The sequence below is a fragment of the Chenopodium quinoa genome, unplaced genomic scaffold, assembly GCF_001683475.1.
Source record: "Chenopodium quinoa cultivar QQ74 unplaced genomic scaffold, ASM168347v1, whole genome shotgun sequence".
Lineage (NCBI taxonomy): Eukaryota > Viridiplantae > Streptophyta > Magnoliopsida > Caryophyllales > Amaranthaceae > Chenopodium > Chenopodium quinoa.
The window spans coordinates 245,336-266,989 of record NW_018745566.1 but is presented as its reverse complement, the minus strand read 5'-3'; the positions used below and the strand labels follow the sequence as shown (position 1 = coordinate 266,989).

Genomic DNA, 21,654 nt, shown 5'->3' with positions numbered 1-21,654 from the left:
GTGAAAGGTTCGAAGCCCACCAAGGGTACCCCCTTGTTGGGGGAGTCGGTTGAAGACTGTTGCATGATGGAGGCCCGCAACATGGCCGCCGCAGTCTTGGAGGCGGTAATTTTGCTCATGGCGTCCGCTGCAAAAACAAATAGCAAAGTTAATAAAAGTCATAACAAGAAATGCACGGAACAGCAGAGTATTCGACAGGCCGGCTACCTCTTGAGCACCGACTGCTGAGGCCACAGGCGGCCAAAAAGTACTCGTCGTAGAGCCATTTGAAGCTCGGGACGCAGTGCAGGGGTACTTGCTCTCGTACCCTTGAAGTAGAGTTCACCTTCGACTCTACTTTGAAGAGTCCTTTATCTAGGATCTCTTTCTTAGCCTTGGGGGGAACAGGCGGCATGCTGCGGCCGCCTGCAAGAAGGGGCGGATTCCTGTTCCACCTGTTGAAGCGCTTGTTCAGCTCTGTGTCTGAACTCTCAATGATGAGGAAGGTGCTCCGCCAGTCCTTCCATTTGTTTGCTTTACCTCTCGTCATGAGGTAGCCCCTGTGGCTCGTCAATTGATACCAGCCGGTACCGCCTGCCTTAGGGGTCCGGCTGAGGTAGTTCATGTGGGCGAAAGCCTCGAAGCTCGGCTCCACCCCGTGCAGTTTGCACCCGGCCACATAGCCGAGTACGTTGACCCAGGAGTTCAGGGCTAACTGCCATAACCCCAACTCATACCCATCCAAGATCCGCTGAACAGCTGGATGTAGTGGGAAGCGCAGCCCAGCCTTGATGGCCGCCTCGTAGCAGTCAAAGCAGGCGCCATCATAACTAGTACCAGCCGGCCATACGACTGTGTCTTCTGGATCCGGCACGAACACTAAAAAGCCGGGGCCCATTGTGTGGTTTGCGATAAAGCTCTCCACTTTCTCTTGCATGGCCGTGATCCGGCCCCGAGGTACCGTGCAGTAGTAGGGGGTATTTTGCTCTCGGTGAGAGGCGGATGGCTCCGCCCAATCGTCCCCCTTCTCAACTGCGTGAGAAAGTCTCGCCTCTTGTAGGCGACTGTTTTTCTCTTCTGTGTCCAGGGAAGCATGGCCAGAAGAGCTAGACTCGGAATCGTCCTCTGACGAGTCCGAAGAGGACGACTCTTCCCCTCTCCCGGAGGGGCCCGCCTCCTCTCCTTTAAAAGGAGCAGGAGAGAATGTAGAATTGTCAACTGTAAAATGGGAAGGGGTCACTTTGACTCCTCCCTCAGAACTGCCGGCTTTCAAGCCGCTTTGTTTCACTTCCACATCTGGCGCCTGGTCAGATGTTTCACTAATCGGCACCCTGTGGGAGGAGCCGTCTGAGTTTGAGATCCTGGCAGTCTTTTTTGTTCTGGCCATCATGCTCTGCATAGACACAGATACAGTCGGACTTTGTATAAAGGGCAAAGATGGGTCCAGAAAAGGGCAGGCGGCACTCCTAGTCCTAGATTCAGCCGTCCCCGGTGACCGGCTGATCACTAACCTAGGTCGTGTCGTGTGCTTCTGTGGTGCCATTTCAAAAAAGAATAAAGTAAAGAGAAAATTAAGAGTAAGAGAACCGACGGTTACCTGAACGAGTGACGATTGATGAAGTTCTGAAAATCCTTTGCAGTCGGCTTGTCAGAGCAGGCGGTAGGCAGAAAGGGTCCAAAATGTCAGAGCAAGTTCAGGGGTCCGAATGTTCTCTCACAAAGTTTTCAAGTGTGAAAATGACCGAAGTCAACACTCCTTTATATAGGCGAAGTGAGAAGGCGAAGGGTCACTTCCAGAATTCAAAATTTTGGCGGGAGAATCTCTCGGCCTCTCGCCGAGTGACACCTGTAGCAGGTCGTCGCCTGTTACAGGGCGATACCTGTCACAGGTAACACCTGACCAGTCACGTGCCACCTGTGAGGGGCAAATGATTAGGGGATTTTTCCCCACCAATCACCATCTGACAAGTGGACCAATCAGGTTCCGCCATGTGTCCGTCACATGGGCCAATAGGAGCCTGCCACGTGTCAAGCAATGATCCGTCCACTATGGACCAATTACGACACGACACGTGTCCTTCCCATGACACCTGGGATAACCGGTCACCTACGCCCAACTTCCGAGGGAAGCCCAATCAGCCCAAGGTTAACCTAAACCTAGATTGACACGTTTCCCGAGGTTATAAATACCTCCCTTAATCCTCATTAAGGGAGATTCCACACAAAAAACGCAGATTACACACATTAAACACTCTCACCTAGAGAGACCCAATCACTTTAATTTCCGCATTAATTACTCCTTAATCAAGTACTAACTTGACCGTCGGAGGCGGATCTTCAATCATCCGGAGCATCCGTTTGTTTTGCAGGTACAGGCGTCCGGTTCCAGTCTCGGAATTGTAACTCTCCCGCAGGACATCAGAAAACCCCGAAACAAGTATTATGCTCATTATTATTTATACACTATTGCTCTTGTAACTACTGTTTAATGGTAATTTGTAGTTTATTTTAATTTATGTTCATAATTTGTAGGTCATATGTTCATTGTAGCTATATATATATATGTGTGTGTATTTTTAATTTTTTTTTCCTTTTTTTTTCTTTTGGGTACAAATCTTAGGTTCATAGCTTAAAGTTAAGATATTTCTCAAAAAACAAAAACTTTATGTTATGATATACTTCATATATAATGAGAACAATTAGTATGTACATGTTCATTATTTTCAATAAGTTGTATGTTCATTTTAGTTCTTTTTTCATATATGTTATTAATTTATAATATGATTTGATCATAAACTATGTATGTTTGTTTATAATAAATATTATGTTCATTATCACTAATATTACATTTACTAATTGTAGTATAATGCGGCTTGCAACAATCATGACGACATTGAATCCTTATACGTCAAATATTGTACTCGAATTAATATAGGAAAAGGAAGATTCAAGGTTGAAGATATAGACAACATGATAAAATGTAATTCACTTTAAATTTTACAAATGCAATGCCTACAAGGCTGTTCTATGTAGAAATATGTCAATTTTTCATTTGATAAATAATTATTGGGAAATTCTCAACGACGACTCCCAACAATTGCTACGTACCAACGGCAACCCCCTTTTTTTGGATTATACAAAATGACACTATTTTTCTTTTTTCTCCTAAAGATGACATTAATGAGGGTATTTTAACATAAAATAGTCAATTAAAATTAACTATGGTTAGTTTTTTTTTTTAAAAGAAAAAAAGAAAAAAAATGAAATCACCCTTTCCCCTTACCCTCCTCCTTCCTAGCTAGCACAGCCCCTTTACCGACAAAGAACCCAGCCCACACCCGCCTCCCACCACCTGCCGGCGGCCCCACTCTCACACACCAGCCCACACAACCACACAATCCCACCTCACCTTGCCACCATTTTGCAACCGCAAACCTCCACCACTCACTCGCTGTCATTCAACAAACGCACCACCTCACAAATCCACGCAGCCAATCACCTCTCTCCCCAAGCACTGCAACACCCTCAACTCACATCGTGGCAGCCGTAAAACAGAGCCACCAGCCCAACACACCCACCCAATCAACAACCACGAAACGTCACCGCGCGCCCAGCCCGACACACCCACGTACCCAGCAACCATGAACCCACAAACCCACTCAAATTTCGCACCATCACCAACCATTCATCATCACCGCTCGATCGTCACCATCACCAACTATTTCGCACCATCTAGGTATTGAATTGGAGCATCAATTGAAGTCCTTGCTGCGATTGGTGACCGAAATTGTAGTAATTGACGGTCGAATTGTGGTTGTTGATGGTAGATTGGAGCAATCGGTTGCTGGCCGAGTGAGGGAGAAATTAATGTTGCTGGCTTGCGGTTTGATTGATGTTGTTGCGGTGCTGCAGGGGCTGAATTGCTTGTTGGTTGCTCGCTGCTGCTTGCGTTGTGAAGAGAGGTTGCGGGCTTCAGTGGTGATGCGCAATTGTTGTGTGTTGTTGGTGAATTGAGAGAGAGCAGGGGAGGCGAGCAGAAGCTGCTAGTATCGGGCTGTTGTTGACAGAATTGGTGGTTGTAGCGGTGGAATGGTGGCTGTAGCGTGTGTGGGTGCGTGGCTGGTGCTATGTTGTTAGTGTGATGGGAGAATTCTCGGCCTTGATGTCGCCGGAGAAGGAGAAGTGGAGGTGGCGATGGGGAGGGGAAGGGGCTCTGATTTTTTTTCTTTTAATTATTAAATTTTTTTTTATAAATAAAATCTGTCAAATAAAAGGGGGCATTTCTGTCATTTCGCTATTTTGGTTAACCATGGTTTAATTTTATGTTAAAACAACATCATTAATGTCATCATTAGGAGAATCAAGATAACTAAGGTCATTTCGTATAATCCAAAAAAAAGGAGGTTACCGTAGGTGCGTAGCAATTGCTGGGGTCGCCGTTGAGAATTTCCCATTATTTATATTATGTAATAAAAATTTTTTTTTACTAATTCTTATTGAAAATAAAACAAATGATGTTAATGAGTTGATCAAAATATATTATTGGACAAATACCATTCGTATAAATAACATTTAGAATCATATATATGCAATATATTCATTTCTAAATATGTAAATGTTCATTTCTAAATCCATAAATGTTCATTTTCAAATCAGTTAATTGACAAAACTTCCTAAACAGGACAAAATGACATCGTTTTGTAGTGAAACCAGCCAGGACTCGGGTCTACCTAAAAATTTGCTATTTAATCTAGTATAGTAACTAAAAATTTATTTTAGGCCCACGAAAGTCATCCCAATTAGCAAATCATTAATATCAACCCTTGAAAATCAAAATCAATTCAATGATTACAATAATATTCAAGAACTTTTAACCGCCAGAGAGAGAGAGAGAGAGGCAGTGAGGAGAGTCACAACAGCAATCAGGATCACATGAGAAGACAACGTACAAAAAATCATATTTATCTAAAGTTTGGGGTATATATCATTCAGGATCTTGATCCAGTCTCATTTGTACAATTTTTTTTCCCAGATTGCTAGGAATTTCCCTCAAACTTTAGGCAACATGCTATTTTGCCACACTCTATTCCATCAGAAAGAGCAATTTCATGAGTGAAAAGCCATTGCTGATCCATGATCACTATTTCTCCTATTCACCACTTCTTGACAAACTTGGTCTTGGCAACTGTGGACCTATAGGCTTCTGAAGCGGCTTCAATGCAGCCATGATCTCAGTAAAAGTAGGTCGCAATTTTGGATCTCTGGAACATTGAGTTCACATAAAATTAGTTTGTATAGCAAAACGAATAAGAAACAAAATTTAATGGCATAACTGGAAGTGAATTTCAGACGCAGCCTGATTAGTGGTTCATGTTAAACCATTTCTTTCTTTTATAGAAGAGCTTCCACAGATCAACTTCAATCGTCATTATTAAGATAACACACTCAAGCGTATCCTAAGTACTGTAAATTATGTTTTTGTTCAAAAATATTTCCAGGGGAAATCTATACCATGAACAAAAAATTCCTTTATACCACTCTCCAACTTTACCAAGGCAGAAAAAGGACACAAAAAGTTTGTATATAACTAAAAAAGCTTCAAGGTGCATTTGACAAAGTATTAGAGCTGAAGCAAAAGCAATGAACCTTGAACATAGGAGAAGCGAATGAGAAATGATCACAAAAAAGATCAACCAAACAGGGTTCAACTCAGCTCATATCAATCCATGGTTGATCAACCAGCAATTTTTTTTTTTTTTTTTTTTTTTTTTTTTTTTTTTTTGCAGTCTTATCGGGTTTAGGGATGCAAAATCATATTCTAAGACACTAATATCAACCTCCTCCACTTCTATCCCAAAAAAAAAAGTGCATTTCTAAATATTATAGCTCCTACACACTCCTAGCCAGGGCCCTATCATTTCAAAAACATCAGAACTAATATCAGTACTACCACCATGTAAATAACTCTCTAGATTAAACATTTATAAAACACACAATATAGCTTTTAAACAACAAATCATGAATCGAAGTCCCTCACTTCATTGTGGAGCATCTATTTGAAGATTCAGTATTAAGTTTTTGTTTGAAAATGATTCCAGGGAGCTAGGGATGCAGTATTAGGTTTTTCAATAAACAAGAGAGGAAATTTAGTGCATCTTTTATCTATTTATTGAAATTCACTTAACATTTTGACACACGTAAGCAAATGAAAGACAGCTAATCAAGTAATCAAATGCAATCAGATAATAGTGGTAATTGGAGCTTTGGAATAACGCAACCAGAATAAGTAGCAAGTAAATCAAAGATAAGCAAAAAAATTATAACTAAATTATAAAACCTCCAAATAAATGAAGAATGCTTCAGTAAAAGCAAAATAATTGCAATCATATACTCACGTTTGCCAACATTTACGAATGATATCAGCAATTGCAGGATCAATATCATCTGGAATGTCCAAACGCCGATGCTGAAAGCCAACGGCACCAACCACCTGCATAGGATTCATGCCTCCCCATGGCTGCTGGAGAGTGCAAAGCTCCCAAAGTATAACTCCAAAGCTATATACATCGCACCTACGAGTATTAAGTCATTAGATGATGGATTAAATCTTATAAGTACTATACCTTCAAAAAATTTGTCAATGTGAAGAGGAAAAAGAAATAAATTAGGGAACATGAATTCTTAAAAATTACGCATATTATTTTCTCAAAAGGTCCAAGTGAGAAAAATTAATACAATTATAAACAGATTAGTAAAATTAAGAATTGAGACTGGGATAGATAAAAAACAATGTGCTAAACTAAAGGTGCATATTAAAGGTTTTCGAATTATTTTTAAGACACAGGACATACTTTTCATCAGACGGTTCATTTCGAAGCACTTCTGGAGCCATCCATTCAGCCTGCAGCAAGTAAATACATTTCAATTAACTCTTTGCATACCAAGTTCACAAGAAATGTGTGAGTGATGCAGCAAATGCATGTGATGAATAAAAGAATACCAAAACAGCAAACATATGAAAGAGAATGACCACGCTGAGAAATATTGAATGATAATATACATTGGCAGGTCCAAAAAACAAGGGTACTGGCCAGGACACATAGCCACACACAAATCATTTCACATGTGTTTTGTCCAAGAACAATGCAATTTCCAAAGAATATTAGGTACGGGCAAGTGCAGCACCTAGGAGGTAGGCCTAAAAACTAACATACACGATTACCTGAATGGAATCAGTCAGCCAACATCTGAACTATAACCAAAACCTGAATTGATACCAGAGGTCCGTGCCTGATTGATAAGCCTTCTTATCATGGGTTGAGAGAAGCATTTTAGGGTGTGTTTTGATGCTTTATATGTACTTTTGTTAGCTTTTGTGAGTTTTGGGCTGTGATCTCACTTATGTGCAAAAGGCGGGATTTATGAGTATAAGTGAGTGAGTGAGCTCGGGAACCAATGAAGAGTTATGTAAGAAGGATGGACCTTGGCTCGTGATTTGAGAGTTGTGATGGAGCATGGAAGAGCAAGGAAGAAAGCTTGAGGAAAAGGTGAAGCAAAGCAAGAAGAAGAAGCAAGGAAAGAAGGCGAAAACAGCAGGAACCGCTGCCAGGGCCGCTGGCAGCTGGCCAGAGCCGCTGGCAGCGGGTATACCAGAGTGAGGGGCTGCCAGAGCAGCTGCCAGCGGGTCCAGAGCAGCTGGCAGCGGCTCTGGCAGAAATTCGGGCTGTTTTGGTTAATTTTCAGCAATTTGGCTTTGTTTTGGCTCGTGTTTTGGATATTATTTTATTATTATTATTGTGTTATGTTATTAAAATATAGAAACATATAAATAGCTTAGTTTTAATTAAGTTTGAAGGGAGAAGAGAGGAGAATTAAGTTTGGAGAAAAAAAGCTTTCTAGGGTTTTCTTGGAATTTTCAGAATTCTTTGTTTTGGAATTAGAATCCATGGAAGCTTAATCTTCCGGATTCTTGGTTAAAGATTGAAGCTTTTAGCTACGAATTGTGAGATCTTTCTTCTCTTAATATCTATTGAATATATATTGTTCCTTGAATTAATTTCATGATTTGCTTTAATCAATTGCTAGGTTAGAATTATTGGATTCGCTTGCATCTAATTAATCTTTCCAAAGTAGCAACTTTAGGTTATTGATGCATGCTTTTGGTTGATAACTTGAAGAGGGAATAATATTATTGAAGAAATTAGACCGCTTGTGTTAATTTATTCAATCCTTGTTGATTTCTCCGTTTATTTTCTTCTTGTGGATAATTTAGAGCGCTTGTATTGAATTGTGCATTGGAAAGGGTTAGAAAGGAGCGCTTTGCTATTTCTAACTATTTATGAGAATTTAGAATCTAGGAATTCTACAACAAGGTGTTCAATAGAGCTTGATTGAGGAGACTTCTATGATCAATTTGTATGTTCATTAGTGGATTTCGCATAACCAAGACCGTTCTTCTCATTGATTACCTATTCATTACGTTCGTTGTTCTTACTTAGTTCATTTATCATCATTGCTCGTGAAAACCCCCCTCGTTACTTAGGTTACTACCATCCTAGAGTATTTCCACTTAGGTTTCCAGTTATTAGTCCCTTTTTCCCTGTGGATTCGAACTCGACTTCCCTAACTACGTTTATTTGCAGTTAGCTTAGTTGTGATATTTTTGGTTGCATACGACTGAGGCACACCAAATTTTGGCGCCGTTGCCGGGGACTTAGGCGTTACCGTTTAATTGTTTATCTTAGTAGAATTTATTTTAGGATTGTTCTTAGCTATTTTTTCTTTGTTTGTTCGCTAGGGTATGATAAGTACCCGTTCTGCTAACAAAGAAGTTTTGCAGTTTGATCCAGAAATTGAAAGAAATATTTCCAGGTTGCGAAGAGAGGCAAGAACAAACCCCAGTGAATCAACATACATCTTCAACATTCAAGAAGAGGAAGTGATGGCAGAAAATCGAACACTGAGAGAGCTAACAGCTCCTAACTTGAACCAACAGCCGTTGTGCATCGCATATCAGCAGTTGGAGGAAGGTGCTAATGTTGAGATCAAATCTGGTCTAATTCATCTATTGCCGGCATTCCATGGCATGAAGGGTGAAGATCCAAATAAACATCTGGCAGAATTTCATGTGGTATGTACTAGCATGAAACCGATTGGGATGACTGATGAGCAAATTCAGTTGAGAGCATTTCCTTTTTCTCTCAAAGATGCAGCGAAGGATTGGTTTTACTATCTTCCCCCAGGGAGCATAACAAATTGGGCAGGTTTGAAGAAGTGTTTCTTAGAGAAGTATTACCCAGCCACTATTTCTGCAAGCCTTAAGAAAGCTATCAGCAATGTGGATCAGAAGGAAGATGAGTCCTTGTATGAGTATTGGGAGAGATTCAAGAGATTGTGTGCTAGTTGTCCGTACCATGGGTATTCCGATCAAGACCTCATCCTATACTTCTATGGAGGTCTAACAGATGATGATTTGAGGATGGTGAATGCAGCAAGTGGTGGAGGGCTAGTGAATAAGACTCCAGGAGATGCAACTAGGCTGATTGCAGAGCTAGCAGAGAATTCTAGGCAGTTCAGTCAGAGAACTCCCACGCGCCGGGTGAATGCAGCAAATTCAAATACAACTGAGTTAGAGAGTCAAGTAGCTGATTTGACTTCTATGATGCGTGAGTTCATGGTGAACTCAAGGAATCCACAGCAACTGAATGCTTGTGGTTTATGCACCTCCACAGGACATCCCACTGATGCATGTCCTCAATTACAAGAGGAACAGAATGAGCAGGCCAATGCAATGGGTTTCCAAGGGCAAGGTCCTCAGAGAAGATATGATCCATATTCGAATACATACAATCCAGGATGGAGGGATCATCCAAATTTGAGATATGGGAATTCCCAGGGGAACCAACAACAACAGCAAAATGCTCAAGGCCAGCAGCAATATCAGCAATATAGGGCACCATTGGCCAAACCTCAAGGCCAAAGCTCAAATTCGAATGATATGTCAACTGATGAAATGATTAGATCACTAACTTCTAATGTTTCTACTATGCAGCAAAACATGGTGCAATTCCAGCAAGAGACCAAATCCAGTATTCAGAATTTGGAAAGTCAAGTGAGTCAAATTTCAAGTGCAGTGAGCAGACTTGAAGCTAAGGATTCGGGAAAACTTCCATCTCAAACGGAGTTGAATCCTAAGCAACAAGCCAACGCTATTACATTGAGAAATGGCAAGGAGCTGAAAGAGACTGAAATTGCAACTAAGAGGGCTGAAGAGTTGATTGGAGCTGAGGAGAAGGAAGTGGAACATGAAGCTGTAGCAAATCCTCCCACTTTTCCATCTTATGAACCCACACCACCTTTTCCCGAAGCTTTGAAAGAAACAAAGAGGTATGAGAAAGACAAAGACATCTATGAAACATTCAGCAAGTGTGAGGTAAACATTCCCCTTTTGAATTTAATAAAAAGTGTTCCTCGATTTGCTAAATTTTTGAAAGAACTGTGTACTATAAAGAGGAAGCACAGGTTAGGAGGGAAGGAAAAAGTGAAAGTGAGTGCTCATGTTTCTGCAGTTTTCCAAAAGAAACTTCCTGAAAAATGTAGTGATCCTGGTATGTTTACTGTTCCAGTTACAATAGGGGACACCACTTTTCATAGAGCTATGTTGGATTTGGGTGCATCAATTAATGTTATTCCATATTCCCTGTTTAAATCTTTAAAACTTGGACCTTTACATGGAACTGGGGTAGTGATTCAGTTAGCGGATAGGTCTAATGTGTATCCTAAGGGGGTGGTGGAAGATGTGTTGGTTAAGGTTGATGGTTTGATTTTTCCTGCTGACTTTTATGTGCTTGACATGGAACATGACAAACAAGCAGTCCCCATCTTGTTAGGAAGACCTTTCTTGAAGACTGCTAAAACAAAAATCGATGTGTCTACCGGTTCCTTGACTATGGAGGTTGATGGGAAAGCAATTGGGTATAACATTTATGATTCCATAAAGTATCCTGTCAACACTCATTCTTTATGTTCTCTTAATGTTGTCGATCCAATGGTGCATGATGTTCCTAACAATCATCGTGGGGATGAGTTCCTCACACCTATAACTAATGTTGTATCTGGTGATTTCTTGGATTTCTCTATGCCTACTAATGTGCAGGTGAAGGTGGGGGAATTGAATGAACATTCCAAGCTTCCACCTATACCACCAGGTTCAACAATCGGCCCGTCTGCAATTCCGGGCAAGAAATTGTCCCATTTATACCACAAAGCAAAGAATAGGTTGTGGCATGACAAGATGATTGCTAGGAAGAAGGTTAAAGTCGGTGAAAAAGTACTCCTATATCAATCCCGACTTAGATTATTTCCGGGAAAACTTCGGTCCCGTTGGGAGGGCCCTTTTCAAGTGGTGAATGTATATCCGCATGGAGCAGTTGAAATTCAAAGCCTCGAGACCGATAAGATTTTCAAAGTCAATGGCCAAAGGCTCAAACCCTACTTCGAGGGTTTCAAAACCGAGAACGTGGAGTGCATCGATCTCTACGAGCCATCAATGGAGTAGCGAAGTGGGATGAGCCGCGTCGAGCCAACGACGTAAAACAAAGGCGCTAATCGGGAGGCAACCCGATCGAAACCTTTTCCCCATTTCTTTTCGTAGTTTGTTTTTTATTTTTTTTATTTTTTTTTTTTTGGTGATGTGAAGTGTTTCTTTTTATTGTTTTTGTGTAGGGGAGGCCTCGGGAGCGATTGTTACGCGCGAAAAGCAGCAAAACCAGCTAAAAAAAACAGACAAAGGGGAGCAAGTGCTGCTGCAACCGCTGGCAGCTGCTCTGCAGCCGCTACCAGCGGCCCTCCCAGCACCCCAGAACCCCTCTGTCTGCCTTAGCCGCTGGCAGCTGCTCCCAAGCCGCTGCCAGCGGGCCCCCCCTCTACGTTTTGTTAATTTCAGCTAAAAAAAAAAAAAAAAAAAAAAAAAAAAAAAAAAAAAAAAAAAAACAAAAAAAAAAAAAAAAAAATCACCAAAATCTGCCAGAGCCGCTGGCAGCGGGCCTCAAGCCGCTACCAGCGGCTCCTACAGCTCTCCCCGATTTTTTTCCCCTTATTTCCCCCAATTTCCATCTTCTTCCTTCATTATTCCCCAATTCACATCAACCCTAAACATTTTCTCCTCCTTCTCTCTACTCTTTCACTCCCACACTCCAATTCCACATCTACCCTAGCAATTCTCCTTCCCCAAATCCTTACCTTCCATCAATTCCCTTCACAAATACAACCTAGGTTTTCCATTTGCTCTTGATTCCAAGGGTGACATTGAGTGGTTGTGAGGTTGTGCAACGTGAACTTCTTGTAATTGAAGGTGAGGGTGAAGATTCAAGCATACAACTAAAGTCATGGGAAGGGACAACAAGAGGTCTAAAGAATCATCTCCATCAAGACCCCCAAGGGGCAAGAAGCAAGGTGCTTCTTCTAGTCATGGTGAGGCACCTCCATTGCCTCGAGGGGATGGATTCATGGGTATGCGGTTGAATTCCAAGGAGAAGGGGATATGGACTAAGCTTCAACAACCACGACGAACGGTGCAATGCACCAAGTTTTTTGACTTAGAAGCTTTGCAAGAGCTAGGCATGGAGGAAGTAGTGCGGCTCTTGCTACGGAAAGTGGGTCTGGAGAATTTCATGACCAAATGCGCCCCCACCTATGTCAGGTATACCTATGAATTCCTTTCAACTCTTACTAAAGGACGTGATCAAATATCCTTTAATTTGAATAATAGGAATTATGTTGTGTCTTATGATGATATGCGAATGGCATTTGGTTGGGATGCACCCCCATTGGTGAACCATTGGGGTGATTATAGCACGTACTCGTCCCGAACATTTTGGAGGGCTATAACTGGTTGTGAAGTTGACCCTCATGGTGATCATAGCTTCAAGATCACTCACCCATGCCTTAGACTCGTTCATAGGTTTATTTCGTCCACCATACTATGTCAAGGAGAAGCTACTAAGGTTCCCAAGGCTACATTATCTTATTTGTGGGCGATGACCCCTGAGGGTGTCGGCACCCCCAATTGGGTCGATATTTTTGTAGATAGCTGTGTGAAAGTGCGGTCAAATTCAAGTGGCCACATTAGCATGGGTGGTATGGTCTCCCTGCTCGCTTGTTATTTAAATGTTCCACCCCCCGCGAATCTTGTGCCAGTAGATTCGACATACTTGACATATAACATCATGACTCTGGTCAAGATCGGTTTATTATCGCGTTCCCCCGTCGCCGGTAGTTATTTCTGGCGATACGGACCGCAGGGTTTGAACTATTTGAGACTTCCTCGTCCCGAGGGACGAGCATTACCTTTTGGCCCTACTGCTGCAGACTTTTTCCTTCCGCCCGACCCGGATGTTGCTCCTTATTTGGGAGATGCTGAAATCATAGTTGAGAACATGGGAGAGGAGAATCCCGATGTTCATATGGGCGGAGAGTTTGTTGATGAGGAAGGGGGTGAGGATGCTGCTGGAGTGCAGCACGATGATTGGCCTCGATGGAGGGCTGATGTGGATGATAGACTAGAGGAGGTGTGCGATGGGATGCACGAGCTGCTTGCATATCAAAGAAGCATGAGTCGGTTTTACACCACTCAGTATCCGCAGTATGAGCCTCCAACTGAGGCGTTCATGGATCATTTGGCATCCCGTGCTTTGCGTCGTTCCGAGAGGCGTGCTTCTCGGGGCGATGCCGGCTCTTCTGGCTCTGGAGGTCCCTCTCATTGAGATGGTAACGATTTTCTTCCTTTTCCCTTACTTTTGGTTTCATTGTAGTTGTTCTTGCATCGAGGACAATGCTTCATTCAAGTAGGGGGGGGAAGAAATTCTTGCATATATTCTTTGAATTTTGTATAGTTATCTCGATTTCATGTTTTGTATAACTATCTTAATTGTGGTTCAATGAAGCAAGCTTGAAAAAAAAAAAAAACAGAAAAAAGTATGAAAAAAAAAGAAAGAAAGAAAAAAGAAAAAGAAACCCGCTAAGTCGAAAACCTGAAAAGGCGGCTTAGGCAAAAATGGGGGCCCGGTTAGGTTGAAAACCCGAAAGGGCGACCTAAGCAAAAAAGTGGCTAATGAGTGGGTGAGAAAGTGAGATTTGGAAAAAGATGAGAGGCTAGGATGAAAACCCGAAAGGGCTCCTAGGCAAAATGAGAGAAAAAAGAGAGAAATGTTCATGAATTTGATTTTTCAAGGAAATTTCGCATCTATTTGCCGGAGTCGGTGTCATAAGGGGAGGAGATATAAGGAGGTGTCGGGGTAGGTTTCATCTTGGTGATTTTGGGAGATAGTTGAGATTTTGGGGGAATTTGTTGATCATCTTAGGAATTTGAGAGCATGAGTTGTTTGTTTTCACTCTTGAATGTGGAAGTGTTTTTATGAGATTTTTGGTTAAGTTGAGTTTTTGTTTGCCCAATTTTATCAAAAATTTCATTTCTTTAGGCGGTTGAGAATATTCATACTCATGGCTATGCGTTTATCGTTCCAAGTTGATTTTGGGGATGAATTGATAAATAAGAAAAAAGGGAGATTCAAAGTGTGAAGTATGGGGGAGTGTGATTGTGATTGGTTGATAAGTACTAGGATGTTTTGTTGAGTTTGAGTGCATAGAGCTAGTTTGATTCCACCATCTTCTGTTTTGAACCTTAGTGAGGAGGATGTGTTTTATTCTCTAAGTTTACTCGAGGGCGAGTAAAGGTTCAAGCATGGGGGAATTTGATAAGCCTTCTTATCATGGGTTGAGAGAAGCATTTTAGGGTGTGTTTTGATGCTTTATATGTACTTTTGTTAGCTTTTGTGAGTTTTGGGCTGTGATCTCACTTATGTGCAAAAGGCGGGATTTATGAGTATAAGTGAGTGAGTGAGCTCGGGAACCAATGAAGAGTTATGTAAGAAGGATGGACCTTGGCTCGTGATTTGAGAGTTGTGATGGAGCATGGAAGAGCAAGGAAGAAAGCTTGAGGAAAAGGTGAAGCAAAGCAAGAAGAAGAAGCAAGGAAAGAAGGCGAAAACAGCAGGAACCGCTGCCAGGGCCGCTGGCAGCTGGCCAGAGCCGCTGGCAGCGGGTATACCAGAGTGAGGGGCTGCCAGAGCAGCTGCCAGCGGGTCCAGAGCAGCTGGCAGCGGCTCTGGCAGAAATTCGGGCTGTTTTGGTTAATTTTCAGCAATTTGGCTTTGTTTTGGCTCGTGTTTTGGATATTATTTTATTATTATTATTGTGTTATGTTATTAAAATATAGAAACATATAAATAGCTTAGTTTTAATTAAGTTTGAAGGGAGAAGAGAGGAGAATTAAGTTTGGAGAAAAAAAGCTTTCTAGGGTTTTCTTGGAATTTTCAGAATTCTTTGTTTTGGAATTAGAATCCATGGAAGCTTAATCTTCCGGATTCTTGGTTAAAGATTGAAGCTTTTAGCTACGAATTGTGAGATCTTTCTTCTCTTAATATCTATTGAATATATATTGTTCCTTGAATTAATTTCATGATTTGCTTTAATCAATTGCTAGGTTAGAATTATTGGATTCGCTTGCATCTAATTAATCTTTCCAAAGTAGCAACTTTAGGTTATTGATGCATGCTTTTGGTTGATAACTTGAAGAGGGAATAATATTATTGAAGAAATTAGACCGCTTGTGTTAATTTATTCAATCCTTGTTGATTTCTCCGTTTATTTTCTTCTTGTGGATAATTTAGAGCGCTTGTATTGAATTGTGCATTGGAAAGGGTTAGAAAGGAGCGCTTTGCTATTTCTAACTATTTATGAGAATTTAGAATCTAGGAATTCTACAACAAGGTGTTCAATAGAGCTTGATTGAGGAGACTTCTATGATCAATTTGTATGTTCATTAGTGGATTTCGCATAACCAAGACCGTTCTTCTCATTGATTACCTATTCATTACGTTCGTTGTTCTTACTTAGTTCATTTATCATCATTGCTCGTGAAAACCCCCCTCGTTACTTAGGTTACTACCATCCTAGAGTATTTCCACTTAGGTTTCCAGTTATTAGTCCCTTTTTCCCTGTGGATTCGAACTCGACTTCCCTAACTACGTTTATTTGCAGTTAGCTTAGTTGTGATATTTTTGGTTGCATACGACTGAGGCACACCACTGATCAGGCAACCTGCCCGATGGGATTGCACCAATTGTGTTTGAAGTATTAATTGATTTCCCCTAGAATTGCATTCGTGCCAAATCAAGCAGACTTCGGGAGAAATTTCGAGAGCCTATTTTTCATAAACTCGCGACTTTTCCAATTTGCCTAAAATTAGGTTGCTTGCAATTTGCAAGGCAGGGTACTGTACCTAAGATTAATAGGTACCCATTTTGTCAAGGATTTGGTCACTATACTTTCCAATGCACTAATTCAACATATATTACTCAAATTCAATGGCTGCAATGGTTTAAAGAGGACATTAGCTACTCAAGGATCATAATAAGAATGTATGTGAATGACAGTTAGTAAATCGTTCTACAAAGATGGAGATTATCCTAGTTGTAATAATTCAACTATTTTGTCTTCAAAAAAAAAAAAAAAAAATTCACCTATTTTTGTACGAGATGCTTGCAATTAAGAAAACTTTGCTGTGGTTCAAGTTAGTGCGAATGCTCACGAGGAGGAAATCAAAGAGGAAAATTCATGTCTTCCTATAGTGGTATTAGATGTGGTGCAAATTGATCTACATGATTCAAATATTAAAACGGATTTAAGTAGTCAGTACACCTTGTCTAGGTCATCAAAAAACAGATGTTCGTCAATGATTTCGATACTATATTCGACCCTACACCTGATTAGTTGATCAATACTTTTGGGATTGACAACTTGACAAGAGTGATATTGTTACTGGGTGTGAAGGTAAAATTGTAATTTAAAATTGTAATGTTGAATCTCCAATTTTTAATCATTTTTGGGGGTTCGTGAATCCTGGTACAAAGTATTGAGGTTTTGATTGATTTTTGCTGTTGAGATTAGGTAAAATTCAAGCAGCAATTTCTTTCAAAGAAGGTGAGAATGATACAAAATCAAAGTGTGTATTAAAGATTAATTATTTAATTAATCTTAACAATTTATGGGCATGATTAATTTTATAAATTAAATTAAATTTGGTCTAACTTTATCCGTCAAACCTAAAATTCAGATACATAACTGCATCATGTTAAAGTGGTTCATCAATTAATTAATTTGCTCAAAGTCATAGTTTTTCCAGGTTTCTAGAACCAACTTGAGAGGGTTTTCAATTTCAGTTTCAGCTTCGTCGCTTGCTTATTTTGCTTATTCTTAATTACAAGAGTAGTTTAACACTATGATCATTTCTTATGGAGCGTTTGGTTCAGGGTATCCAGAGAAGGGTAGGCTGATGTTTCCTTTACCTTCCCCATTCCCCCAAAGTCTACTAGGTTGACTCCCCACCCCCCTCTAGGTACTTGAATTCCCTTTCTTTAGCCAATGCCATACATCTACCTCCATCCTCCAGATCCACCCTCACCATAACCGGCCTCACCAGCACCATCCCACCACCCAACTACATAACCCACCTAAACTCCACAAATCCACCAAACCACCACCATCAACCTCCACGAAATTTACCCAACCACCGCCCATAACCTCACAAAACCGCAATCCAACCCACTTGTAACCCTATTCCAACCCGCCTATAACCCCACGGAACTCTTTCCCTGCCCACTAGAAGACAAGATTTGAAGAAGAGTGAAAAGAAAGATATAAAAAGGGGGATGATGGTGGAAGTCATCTTATAGGTGGTCACCACCTCACCAAAAGGTGGGGTGATGGTGGCCGATGTTAGTTGTTGGTGACCCAAAAAGACTGGGATCAATGATTGTGTTTGAAGTCTTCTTGGTGTGGTAAAGATTGTAATATTGTGGATTGATTGTTGTATTTTTGTTTCCCATTCCCCTACTTAAATCTAAACAAACAACATTAAACAAGTAGGGCTTTTTCTTTCCTTTTCCCAAGTATACCTTTCTTTATCCCTTTCCCTTTCCCTCTAGACAACGAAACAGCCCCCCTTAGTGTCCGGGTATGCTAAGGGTTTAGTCTCAAATAATTAACGTCCAAGAGTGGGTTATTAAATAACGTCCAAGCAGTGGCGGATCTAGGATTTTTGAGATGGTGAGTCATCATCAATTATCGAAAATGAGGTTTCCGTTGCGATATCGGTAACGGTCATGAGTTACAATAACGGAAATGATGCGGTTATCGTAGAATGGGTTGCGGATGTTGTGTCTAAATTTTAATTAGTAATTTGATATTTTTTATATTTTTTAACCATTTTTGTAGTCTATTATTATACTCCCTCCGCCTTTTTTAAGTGCCCCATTGAACATTTTGGCACTATTCATTAAACATACTTTGACTAATGTTTGTGAATTATACATACATAGTAAGAAAAAATATAGTCTTGCGGGTATTTGTTGGAATCGTCTCAATGAGTAGATTATTAATATTCAATTGTTATATTTATCATTCTATATAATTAAAAATATATTTATTTGATCAAAGTTTTGCCTCAACATGTGTGTCATGTCACGATGGGATACTTTAAAAAACAGAAGGAGTATTAGGCAAAACCACCCAAACAGCTTACACGTACTAATTTCTAAGCCAAAAAGAGAAAAAAAAAAAAAAAAAAAAAAAAAAAAAAAAAAAAAAAAGAGGTGTATCGAAAATGTATTTAGTCTCTTAAATGTAAGGACTTTAAAAGCTATTGCCTAGTAAGAAATAACTTTAAATTCTTACTCTACTCCGTATTCGGTACTTTTTCCTATGCTTTCAAATACAGTAAAAAAGTTTTGCATTTTTTAAAGTTATAGTTATTTGAATTAAATATATAGAGGGTAGAGGTCATGGACCTATAAGTCCTAGACAGCTGTCCACCTGTCCTACACCTATTCTAAAACTCAAATATTGCATCATCTTCTACAGTTTTACCCCATACTTCATAGTTTGAAGATCTTAGCCATGGAGCCACTGCAAAAGAAAAAGAAAAATAAAGGGGAAAAAGGCTAAAATTTCATTTCATTTTTTGGGGCTGCAGGTGCACGTGCACCACCGTGCACACATGTAGCTTCGTCAATGCATCCAAGAGCGAGTTAATTATTTGGGGATTTGAATCATAAATTTAAGAGTACATCTGTGAGAAGTAATATCGGTTTGATTGATTCTAAACTTAAAGAAACTAAACTTGTGTTTTTCAAAAACATCATTAGAGGGGTTAGGTAGTACACATCTAGACTTAACACTAATATGTAGAGTTATCTAGTAAATTTTGAAAGCCTAGTAAATTTTTGGTCTAAATGTAACATTGAGCTGAGAAAGTTTTTAAATTCTAGATAGTATGATCATGATTATTGTTATTGATATGTATGTCCTACATTCATAGTGAACCTATGCCATAAGATTAAATTAATTGATTTACCTTTTGTATTTAATCACTTATTAGGTTGTTGCTATAGACATTCATATGGTAGGATCTTGGCTTCCCTATTTGCATAGTAAGTGGTTGCTGGGAATTTTTTATTAGGGGTTCAATTAGCCTTGCGGCATGGTAAAGGAAAGTGTAGGGCGGATGGCTAAATTGATTTATAATATAACATGAAAGGGAATAAGGCAGTTAATTGTGTTCCCCTTTCTTGAAATTCCAAAACAAGCCCCTATTTCAAGCTGTGTGGTTATAAAATTCTGACTTTTTGTGAATTTCAATTTTCTTAGTGAGGCCAAAATCTACATTCACCCTTTAATCTTGGTAATTCAGGAAAATTAATCTAAGTATTTGCGGGGGTGGAAGGGTAGTTTCCGGTCTTTAAATTACTCCCTCTATTTCAAAATGATCTTCTCACTTTGACTGTACACGATTGTCAACGCATTACTTTGACCATGAATATTTTTAATTGCATAATAGTAAAATATATAACAATTGACATTAATAAACTACTCATTGAGACAAATCAAACAATACCCAAAATGACTATGTTCATTTAATAGATTCTTTCATCTTATGAATAGTGTCAAGATTCCAAGTGAAAAAACTTTTTGAAACGGAGGGAGTATTATCTTTATGTGATAATATAGCTCCAAATCCCTTGAATTTAAACTTCACGCAATTTGGTCCTCCAAGATTCAATCATTTCTCAAAGACACATGAGTTATAGATAGTCTGCTTATGGGATTTAGATCAATATTCATATTTCGAAAGCATGACAGTTGATTTACTGAAAAACAAACGCATAAGATGGGTGAACTATCCAAATGAAAGTCAAATATTCTTATGCTGAATTAAATGCAAACTCGATGACAAAAAACTGAATAATAACTTACCGTTCCTGCAGTTGAACGAGAAGAAAGATACGTGCTGTGCTTCATACGAGATAAGCCAAAATCACAGACCTAACAAAAAAGGTGTTAAATAATCAGATAAAAATCCATACATGGAGAACCGAACTATAAGAACCCAATTCAAAATAAAAACACAAAAGAGGTGGACCCAACCTTTACCACCCAATTCTTATCAACAAGAAGATTTGGAGATTTCAAATCACGATGAACAATAACAGGTGAACATGTATGAAGATAATTCATACCCCTCGCCTGAAATGGAACTTCAAATACTGTAATTGAGTGTATTACAATTGGCTGATTAAATTGTACAAACACTAGACGAAGGAAAGACACTTACAGCGTCAAACGCCATCCTTAAACGCCGCCTTTCATCTAATTGATTGTTAGGTCGGTGAAGTAATCTGTACAAACTACCCCTGCAAAAAAGAAAAAGCTGTTATACCATGTATACAGCCACATCTCTGGAATTTGAATTTTTATTTATTAAAAGGTAGTCCTGTCCAAAAATAAAGATCCTTACTACTATAGAGACATCCTAAAATGAAGGTACTTTTTTTCAACTTAAAGGCTTAAACATACATTCATTTTTCTCCCCCCATCACCTTAAACCTTTCTTGTAAATGATACATAAACATATTAGGAAACCAAGTAGGTGTCACTCAGGTCTTATGACAAAACATGGGGGAAAAAAAAAAGAAAAAAAAAAAAAAAAAAAAAAAAAAAAAAAAAACCAAGCCCTACAACTATCATGTAGCAATTCATCCACAATATATAGAAAATTCAAGTGTCTTTCATAGCCTAGTACTGGCTTGCAACCATATAATAATCTCTGAAAAACAAGATCATTTAAGACGTTGATGAGGGAGCCTCCATTACCAGAGTCGGGGGGAAAATAGTTATTCCTTGGAAAAAGTAATTAAAATAAAAAAGCAAAAAATAAAGCTGACCAATAAAACCTGCCATGTGGCATTTAAATCTTTTTATCCGGTTAGGGACTGATTTGGGTAGATACCCTAGTATTTGGGATCTTATCCTACCCCGCTACAAAAAACGAAGACCAAGTGAATATGAATGATATCAGAAAAGTCATGCATCACAAAGATGTCGAAGATGATGCTGAAGCAGATCAAGTAAACAATAGGCTGCAATAGGTAAGTTTTCTACCTAAACCAAAGCATGAAATTCTTCACCATAATGTGCAATTTAATGAAATTTCATTGCTAACAGTTTCAAGTGTTTTATTAGGAAGTACAAATCACGTGTCATATTGAAGTGATACGCTCA

At 39.6% G+C, this 21,654-nt stretch overlaps 1 protein-coding gene across 2 annotated transcripts in view; it reads right to left on the bottom strand.

The window, feature by feature from the left end:
* Positions 1–4,768: 4,768 nt before the first annotated feature.
* The window catches only part of LOC110716209 (probable serine/threonine-protein kinase SIS8), a 31,610-nt gene continuing 14,724 nt past the window's right edge, over positions 4,769–21,654 (bottom strand). The window contains exons 8-13 of one of the 2 annotated variants that reach the window (XM_021894829.1): positions 20,708–20,786; positions 20,521–20,619; positions 20,350–20,418; positions 6,831–6,880; positions 6,375–6,551; positions 4,769–5,240 (exon numbers count right to left, since the gene is read on the bottom strand). In XM_021894829.1, coding sequence (XP_021750521.1) covers positions 5,129–5,240; positions 6,375–6,551; positions 6,831–6,880; positions 20,350–20,418; positions 20,521–20,619; positions 20,708–20,786 — 586 coding nt within the window. In that variant the 3' untranslated portion in view covers positions 4,769–5,128. The remainder of the gene's footprint in view (positions 5,241–6,374; positions 6,552–6,830; positions 6,881–20,349; positions 20,419–20,520; positions 20,620–20,707; positions 20,787–21,654) is intronic. The other variant, XM_021894830.1, reaches the window with a different exon arrangement.